The sequence below is a fragment of the Macrotis lagotis genome, chromosome X (assembly GCF_037893015.1).
Source record: "Macrotis lagotis isolate mMagLag1 chromosome X, bilby.v1.9.chrom.fasta, whole genome shotgun sequence".
NCBI lineage: Eukaryota > Metazoa > Chordata > Mammalia > Peramelemorphia > Peramelidae > Macrotis > Macrotis lagotis.
Genome location: NC_133666.1, coordinates 24,945,371 through 24,955,353, shown reverse-complemented (window position 1 = coordinate 24,955,353; position 9,983 = coordinate 24,945,371). Strand labels below are relative to the sequence as shown.

Genomic DNA, 9,983 nt, shown 5'->3' with positions numbered 1-9,983 from the left:
CTGCTGGGCTAACTGAACCTAAACCTCTCTGCTGGGCAAAAAGAAGTTTGCATCAAAGGGACCCTGTGGAACTGGGAGGCAAGAGAATGGCACCTCTGATGGAGGCTGGCCCTGGCAGATCTGTCATGCACAATGCCAGCCTCGGCCAGAGCAGAAACAAAACGAAACAAACCAGGGCATCTAAATGTACACATGTTCACTTTTTGAAACCTTCTCTTGTGTTGCCTTTCTTGCTCATAGATTTCTCTCTTTTCTTACAAAAGGACTAATAGGTGGTGCAGGGCAACTAGGTAATGCACTGGCCTGCCATGCAGGACACAAGTTCAAATCCAGCCTCACACACTTCACTTTTTTTTTTAGCTTTTCCTCAAGGCAATGGGGTTAAGTGGCTTACCCAAGACCACACAGCTAGGTCATTATTAAGTGTCTGAGGTCGGATTGGAACTCAGGTACTCCTCAATCCAGGGCCAGCACTCTACCCACTATGCCACCTAGCCACCCCTAGACACTTCACTGTTACTAGCTGTGTGACCTTGGTCAAGTCATTACACCCTGATTGCCTCACAACCACAGTCATCTTCACTGGTTTGGATTCCTGTCTGGCCACTGGACCCAGATGACTCTAGAAGAGAAAATGAGACTGCTGACTTCACACAGGCCCCCCCACCCCCTCACTCCAATCCAGTTCATGTGCTTGTCACGGCATCACCCCTCTGATGTCACGGTGTTCTTTGAGAAAAGACAAACATCATCATCATTAATATCTTAAACACAAATGTATATGTAAAACTTTTACCAGACTGTTCTCATCATCAAGGTGAAAAAGGGAAGGCAGGGTGGAAGAAAAATATAGAACTTATAAATCTGCAAATGGATGAATGTTAAAATACAACCATAGCATATAATTTGAAAAATAAAATAAAATATCAAAAACATTTTAAAAGAATGTCTGCTCTGGAATTCTGCGCTCAAATTTTTCCTCTGTTTACTGTTCAACCTTATATGATCATGGTACTCAAGTTACAAGGGGTCTGAGGTCCCTACCATTACTTTAAATCCGCCCATTTCCACTCTAACATTCTAGTTCTAAAATTCTAAGGTACCCACACTGCTTCTTCATGGTTCCCTGTTCAGTTCTTTTCTTTGGAATCTGCAATCTTGGCATTCCCCAAGGCAAAACCACTCTAAGCCCTCAACCTGTCTGTCACACATGATTAAACATTTCCTTCAGAAGCCACACTTGAACTCTGGCTACATGAACAGCTTGCCTGCAGATCAAAAAGGCTGGGGGTGGGGGGAAGGGGGAAAGCAGTTCGATTGCTCAATTAATTTCCTAGTTTAATTATTCTAATACATTTCTAAAGTTTTAAAGTGAATGTTATTTCAAAAATATTCAAAACTGTCCAATGCTTTAAAATCATCACCCCCCTTTCTCTCTAACCACCCCCCCCACCCCACAGCTCAAACATCACCTGGGATGTCTCACACAATTTCATTGATCACAATTAGCTTATTGAATTATACTGTATCACTCTACAACTCTCCCCTCCACACATCCCCATCTCAGTTTAAACTTAACAGCTCATTAAAATAACTCTGGTCACCTCCCCCCCCCCCCAACCTTCCGCCCCTTTTGTAATCACTAAATATGTCTGGTGATCTATCTGAAATATCTGGTATTCATTATCTCCCCTCTCCTTTCTTACAGCCCCTACCCACCCATTCCACCTCCTTATCACATAAATATTTCATTTACTGAAATTTCCCTCCTGCCTGGTCTCTTTCTCTCTACTCCCTCTGCCCACAGCAACCAGATAATCTTCCCCACAAAACAGGAAAATAAAAAAAAGAAACAAATTATGCTCTTTTGATATGGGATTGGGGAGAGTCCAATCTGGAAAACAGAGATGTCATTGTAATGAAAATATGACTATCTAATAATATACATAGTAGTGAGCTGGAACTGATAAAAAGAGACTGATAAGAAAAACTGCAGCCAAGACATTCTAGGAGCTTTCCAGTTTGGGGAGATAACTACTCAAATCAGTAGTGGAGTTTTCTACACGGGATTCTCTAAGCAATGGTAATAATACAGACCTAACACCCCCTTCCTATTTTTTAAAAACTTAATTTATTACTGAGGTAAAATTATAAAACTCAAATTAAATAAAATCTAAAAAAATTAATTTATGATTTAATTTTCCAGTCACATGGAAAGTCCCCTCTTTATTCAATTTATACCAGTTATAGGAAACTCCAACAGTTCAAAAACAAATCAATAGCTGTATTTTTTCAAGGTATATGGTTTATATAGTAATCTGGGGCACTAGTAAGAGGTTTGTTTTATTTTGTTCAGTGAGGGTCACATAGTCATTCAATGCCAGTATGCCTAGATGCCAGGGTACAAATGGACTTCAGAACCTTTTCTTGCCAGGACTGGCACTCTATCTCATATGCCACACTTTCATTTTGCAATAAAAATATACACGTATATTAATTATTCTGGGGATCAACTCCCTGAATACAAAAGCTTTTGTGTTGAAGTCTTTTTTTTTAATTTTAGAAAGGTTTTATTTATTTTGTTTTACCATTTTCCCCCTGATCTTACTTCCCTCCCCCCACCCCCCACAGAAGGCAATTATCCAGTCTTTAAATTGTTTCCAATGTATACATTGATCCAAACAGAATATGATGAGAGAGAAATCATATCCTTAAGGAAGAAACATAAATTATAAGAGATAGAAAGATAAGACAATAAGATATCAGGGTTGTTTTTTTTTCTATATTAAAGGTAATAGTCCTTGGTCTTTGTTCAAACTCCACAGTTCTTTCTCTGGATACAGATGGTATTCTCCATCACAGATATCCTAGAATTGTCCCTGATTGTTGCACTGATGGAACGAGCAAGTCCATCAAGGTTGATCATCACCCCCATGTTGCTGTTAGGGTATACAGTGTTTTTCTGGTTCTGCTCATCTCCCTCAGCATCAGTTCATGCAAATCCCTCTAGGCTTCTCTGAATTCCCATCCCTCCTGGTTTCTAATACAACAATAGTGCTCCGTGACACACATATGCCACAGTTTGCTAAGCCATTCCCCAATTGAAGGACATTCACTTGATTTCTAATTCTTTGCCACCACAAACAGGGCTGCTATGAATATTTTTGTCCAAGTGATGTTTTTACCCTTTTTCATGATCTCTTCAGGGTATAGACCCAGTAGTGGTATTGCTGGATCAAAGGGTATGTACATTTTTATTGCCCTTTGGGCATAATTCCAAATTGCTTTCCAGAAAGGTTGGATGAGTTCACAGTTGAAGTCTTAATTATGTTTAACAACAGTGTCTAAATAAATTTCTGTCTGCACTGATCATTTATTTTCTCAGAAGATAGGAAGTAGTGAGGGGAATTGCCTATTAGGAGCTAAATAAAATGTGAAGTCATGAACTTTGAAAGGTTACAAAAAAATAACTGCCATTTCTAGGCCAGGGGAAAAAACATGGCTAGATGTATTTGTGTTAAATTAAAAGAGGGAAAAACGAAGGGCATTTTGCCTGTGAGCGCATTATGAGGTTTAATCATAAGCTAGACGTATCTGCCAAAAAATAACAAAAAAGTGATGTTAATCTTGGGCTGCAGTGTCTAAGGTGAGGGAGAAGGGTCCAGAAAAAGAGAGGGAGGGGAATTGTCCTATACTTGTCCTTGACACATTACCAACACCTAGTATAGTTGTATTTTAACTCATTTTATTGGAAATTCAGTTTAACAAATGTCCATAGATACCAAGGTGACCAGAAGGACATGAATGACCCATCTGAGCATGGTTGATTATGAAGAAGATGTGAAAAGGAGAGAGATAAGGGAAAGTGCAGGAATAGATTTGACTTCAATATTATTTTTTGTTTTGTTTTTTAGGTTTTTGCAAGGCAAATGGGGTTAAGGGGCTTGCCCAAACCACACAGCTAGGTAATTATTAAGTGTCTGAGACCGGATTTGAACCCGGGGAACTCCTGACTCCAGGGCGGGTGCTTTATCCACTGCGCCACCTAGCCACCCCATGGCCTCAATATTATAAGCTCTCTGAAGGCAGGGCCCCAACTGAACACAAGAAGGCTCTCAAAGAAAAAGGTTTAATAGCAGTTATTTAAGCAATCAACTGATTTAAATAGGCAACATCAAATGGCCCATTAGACTAAACTGTCAAAACATGGACATTTCACTATTCCTGTAAATAGAAAAGTTTGGTTTGTACCTTGTCCATGGATGGTCATAGAAAAAGTTTGTGAGTATATCTCAAGGGTTGGACTAGTAGATAAATTGGTCATTTAAAAAGTTAGAATTCTTGGCGGATGGAGGGGGTGGTGAAGCAAGAGACTGAGTGAAATCTTGATCATAAAACCCAAAGATATCAACTACAATGTTTTTAAGCAGTTACAGTCAATTGTGGAAGATCAAGATGAAAACTAAAGTGTTTTTAAGCTTTTACAATCTATTGGGGAAGACAAATGAGGCAAGCTAAATGGCAAAGTGAATAGAGAACCCAGCTTGAAGTCAGGGAGACTTCTCTTCCAGAGTTTGTCCAGCACCTCTGACCCTTACTAATAGCTGTGTGACCCTGAGCCATTTAACCTGTTTGCCTGTCTCCTCATCTGTAAAATAGGGTGGAGAAGGAAGCTACGCCAGTGTCTTTACTTCTGACAAAAAAAAACCCAAATGAAATCATAAAGAATTAGGCACCATTGAACAACTAAAGGGGAAATTAAGCAGATGACAACACATAAAATTATTTAATATCATTAAAATATTATTAAATAACTATAATTAAATTAATTCTTTCTTTTTGGCACTACCACCCTCTTTCTCTCCTTCCCCCAACTCTACATATTTGCAATTCTAAATGTAACATCAGGAGGCTTAAATGAACTTTACAAACATAAAGGCCCAAGGGTAAAACAGAACAAGTGATAATATTCTAAGTAGGCCTGCTGTCCAATTATGACTGGTGGAAGCCTCCTTAGAACTCACAATAGATGTGAAAAGTTATGATCAAGAAGGAGGAAAGCATATTTAGTATTTTCCCTGGTAGAACTGTGGGGGCAGATTCCTAATGGTCAGAGTTCAAACTGGAAGGGGCCTTGAGAGGATTATGGATGAGAACACAGGGGACAGAGACCTCACTGGTATCAAGATTGTAATATGAACCTTGGGGTCTCTTAACTTTAGAGTTCCCTGAAGGACTCAGAAGGGGTAAATGGCAAAAAAAGGCAAATTCTAACTCAGCTCCTCAGCTTTAGGGGTGAGAAATATTAGTGGTTATCACAGCCACAAGAATTCATTAAGAACTGAACTATTTTGTACACCACAGAAACAGTGTAAAGACTAACAGACTGTCTTCTGGGTCGGGGGGGGGGAGGGAAGCAAGAATAGGAGGAAAATTGTAAAGCTCAAAAAATCTTTCTAAGAACTGAAGTGTTTGCTTGGTTCCAGAAGTCTAGACCTCAGATCAATGTGCAGAAACTGATTAGGATGATGACCCCTGTGAAATCATGGCCCAGGTTGAACCATCATCTACTATTAAGAGTATAACAGATGTTATGGAATGGACTAAGTTAGTGGGTCCCCAGTGTCCCCAGTTCTGAGTTTGAAGGTGTAGCTGTGCATTGCATGTGCTTTTAAAAAATATCATACTATGTCTGTGGAATTATGAGAAAGGACCTTGGAATTGATTTGGGAATTAGCTAAAAAACACAATCTTTGGATTGAATAAAATCTTAAAATAGTTAAAAAAAACATACACAGAGACATTTTTGTGAACAGCTACAAGATTTTATTCTCCTACTTCCTAGACTGTGCTCAGTAACAATGAAATTTCTTGATTGCCAGCTGCATTGAGTCTAATTGCATTAACTTCTTTGGCAAACTTGATTTTAGTTTTATGCAAATGATCTTCCTTAAAGATGGTACAGGTATCTGGTAGTATTGATGAAAATTATTCTGTCAGGGGAAGACATGCTATGACCTTCATTAAATGAGAAATTATATAAAATTATGCTTGCAAAAAATGAGTGGTAAGATTTTATGACATTGCAGCTTGTTAGGGTGTATGGTGTTGGACCTTGTTGCAGGAGCTTTACTTAGAGCTTTAAAGCTTTACTTTACTTACCTTTACTTACTTAACTTCTAACCAAGCTTGGCTGTCCTGGAGGAAGTCAGAGAACCCTGAAATATCGGAGTTGGAAGAGACATTACTTTTTTAATTCAACTCTTAGCAGTAAGACTTCCCCTCTACAGTATCCCTAGCCAGTGGTCCTCCTGCCTTTGTTTTTCTTCCTTTAGTGAGGGGGAAGTCAACTTAACCTCCCCTTTTTATGTGATCCCTTTCGATCAGGGGCAGGGAACATTGGGCCCTTCGACTGGATAAGACATACTTGAGAAATCCTTTGGGTTGGCACTTGAAATTCAATGAAGGACTTGAAATTCAACAAATCTAGGTGCTTTGTAGAGGTGAATGAATTAAATATTTAACCAAATAGACCAGGCTAATTTTTGAGTTCATAGTTTTGTATGACCTGTAAATGATGATAGAGATATCCAAGTGGCCTATGGCAGAAAAAAGGTCCCCCCATCCTGGCTTTAGATCTTTGAAAGCAGCTGTCACCTCCTAAACCCTCTTGGACTCAAGCTTTCCTAAAAACACATTCCCAGGTTCTTCAGCTGAGTCTGGCTCTGGCAAGGTGGCTTAAGGTCACCTTAAATATCTTAAAATTTCAAGATGGATCCAACCAAGTCCCACGTATGCCAGAATATTCCATAACAGCACTTTTGTGTGATTAAACCAAACCAAACTGAACTTGGAAACCTGGCTGATGAAACTGTTCTCTGAATGTAATGGCTTAGAGGAATTCAGAGAAAAGAGGGTAGGTTCCTGCCTTTGTAAGGAAATGAATTACAGAGAAGAAAAGAAGTATAATAGTGGGATCAAAGAACTGAGAGCTGGAAGGGCTCTTCATTTTCCAGATGAGGAACTGAGGCCCAGAGAAGGGAAGCAACTTGTCCTAAGGTCGTTCAGTGAAAGGCAGAGCCAGAAACCATACTCCTGCCTTTGATTTCCTATTCAATGCATTCCCCTTCTCTTTAAGCTGTGATGCTCGGGCTGCTCCCAACTAAGGAACTGGGATCTGGTGAGTTTCCAGATTGAGCAGGAGGAATTTTTGAGAGAAAATGACTGAGTTGGAAGAATTGAAGCTGGTTTTTCCTGAGAGAGGCTTGTCTTGTCTGTGCTCATTATTGGGGGACACCTTTCCTAGGCACCCAAATCTTCCAAGCCCCCTTCCCACAACCAAAAGCTGCCCAAGGAAATAAATGGGAATTGTTGTCACTTATTATAATCATGAAAGCTTCCCCTTTCCTTGGCTGGTTATGTTTTTGCTGTGAAAGCACTGAATCTCTCCCCAGTCTTGGAATTTTAGACTTTTGCCAGGTTATGGAGGTATTTTTTTTTTTAGGCGAGGGTGGGGAAAAGATATTTCTCATGTCATTCTGCTCCCATCCTAAAGTGCCTGACCTCAGAAGTCTAGTCCTCAATTGGACACGGGAGGAGACTGAGGCCCAGAGAGGTGAAGGGACTTGGCAGAAATCCCATTTCAGTACAAGTCCTCTTAATTGTTCCAGAGTTAGCTTTTGGTCCAGGTTATCTTCTTCACACCAGGGGCTTAATAAACGGATGATAGACTGGATTAGAAAGCTTGACTGCCCTGGAAGCTGGCAAGGTCCCCAGGGTGGAACTAATTAATTCCTCTTAACTTTTCAATCTGTTGCTTTTTTTTTTTTTTTGGTACACTGCTTACTTTTAAACCTTTTATAATGACTGTTGGATCATTTAAACTCCGAAGGCTGGACAGAAAGTGGGGGGGGGAAGCCCAGGAGTTCAAGTCAAGTCAGGATGCCATCCTTATGCACCTATTTTGGGTTCACAATGGAAATGAAGGCCTTTGGGAGACTGGTCACTGGGGCAGTCTCCACGGGGGCCCGGAGAATGCAAATTGCAACTGTCCATGTGAGGTTTTCGGGGCCCTCCGGGTCCAGGAGTGAGTCTTCTGCTCCTGGAGCAGAAGGGTGGCTTTTCAGTTGGGAGCCAGGCGATGGCTGGGAGGCCTTTGGGTGTCAGCTCCTCTGCCTATCTTCTGCCTGCTTTTGCCAGGAGAAGCAGGAGAAGGTGGGACTCCCATAGCCCCCTGGGGCCGCGGCGGCCCCAGCCAGTTTCTGGGCTTTGGGGGTGTCCACCTAGTCCCTTCGGGTGTGGGCCTAAAGGCCTGGCGGAGCTCTGCAGGCAGGGAATCGGAGCCCTGGGAGGTGACAAAACAAGCAAAACAGAAAGGCAAGGAGCCGGACCTCACTTGGGCCCCCTCCCCCGCCTCCCCTCCCCCTCGACGGGTGGTCCAGCGCCTGCGCTGGGGGTCAAGGGGGGGCGAGGAGCGCTCGCTCTCGTCCCTCCCCAGGCGTGGAGGCAGCACTCGAGCGCTGGGAGGGAGGGGGGGAGTCTCGCGATTGTTGTGGGGGGCGCCGGGAGGGGGCCCGGGGGGCGGAGAAAAGCGTGACGTAGACTGGGCAGGAGAAGGAGAAGGGGGCGGCGGCTGTGCGCTCCGACTCCCGGCTCCCGCTCTCCTGCTGCCCGACTGCCCGGGCTCGGCCCGAGCCTCGAACCCGCGGCCTCCCCGCCGCGCCATGGAAGCCCAGCAGCTCGGCCCCGGGGCCGGAGCAGACGAGGAGCCGGGCCCCTCCACCGCCCGGGAGGCGGGAGCGGGCCTGAGGGACCGGGGAGACGAAGACGGAGACGAGGTAGGTGCCCGGGGGACGGGGGGTGGGGGGGGTGGGGCCGCTGCCTTGGCGCTGCCTGGGTGCGTCCGCCGCGGCGTCCATGCCCGCAGGGTGCCCCCCTCCGGGCCCACCGTCGGAGCCGGCGGCTGGGCCCGGAGGAGGGGGCGGGGCGGGGAGAGGCCGCCTGGGCAGGGGCGCGGAGGCCGAGCCCCCTCGCAATGGGGGGGGGAAGCCGGGGCCCGGCCGGCCTTGGGGATGGGGAGACGACATCCTCCCCGGGCTGGGCCTTCCCCGCCCCCCGTGGCCGAGCCAGGCCACCCTGGACTGCAGCCCCTCGAAGGGAGGGGGGCAGCGGCCGCCCCCGCCGTCGCGGCTTTTCTGGGCCCCCTCTGCCCCCGATTTCCCGTTCGGCCCCCCCTCTCCTCCCTCCCCGTTCAGCCTCCTCCAGCCCCTAGGACAGGCGCAGTGGAAGCTTTCCTTGAATGCCAGATGTTTGGGGTGATGAGCCCCGCCAGCTCCTCGCCAGCTCCTGTGAGGATCGGTGTCTGCTCTGGGCTTCGTCTTCTAGAAGGGATGCTTCCCTGGCCCTCCTCCCTCCGGCCTCAGGGCCCGGGCTCCCAGAGATCTGAGTCAGAAGCCCAGCTCCAAGTTGGCCCCAGCATTTGCCCACTGTGGGGGCAGCTGCTGATCCACCATGGCTTTTGGGGTGGTCTGGCCTTACATTGCGATTTTCCCTTTTAAGGTGCGCCACACTTGCATTTGTACTGTGGAGGGCCATTGAGGAGTGCTCCCAGGCTCTCCAGTGACCGGGCTGGGCCTAGGAATCCCCAAGACCAAATAGCAGCCCTTTGAAGGCAATCAGTATGGTTCCTCTTGCCAAGCTATCCCAATCTCCCTTGCAGCCCCCCCCCCCAAAGAACCTGTTAGAAGCTTGAAGGCCTTAAAAGGAGGCTCCTTAGTGAGACACTGGACTCTTTTGCCACTTGACCCTTGATAAAGCTCAAAGGAGGCTCCAAGAAATCCAACCTGAGTGTGTTTCGCTGGAAATAGCAGCAGGGAGCAAAGTTTTTTTCATAAAGATTCCAAAGAACATCCAGAGGCCTCTTATTTGCTCCTCAGTTCTTTTGATGCCTAAGTTTCAGATCACACTTTACAATCTCTCAAATG

General features: G+C 45.1%; 1 protein-coding gene across 3 annotated transcripts in view; it reads left to right on the top strand.

The window, feature by feature from the left end:
• The first annotated feature begins 8,602 nt into the window (after positions 1-8,602).
• Positions 8,603-9,983, top strand: part of SMARCA1 (SNF2 related chromatin remodeling ATPase 1) — a 110,559-nt gene continuing 109,178 nt past the window's right edge. For all 3 annotated transcript variants that reach the window (XM_074207815.1, XM_074207817.1, XM_074207816.1), the window contains exon 1: positions 8,603-8,837. In XM_074207815.1, the coding sequence (XP_074063916.1) occupies positions 8,724-8,837 (114 nt within the window). In that variant the 5' untranslated portion in view covers positions 8,603-8,723. The remainder of the gene's footprint in view (positions 8,838-9,983) is intronic.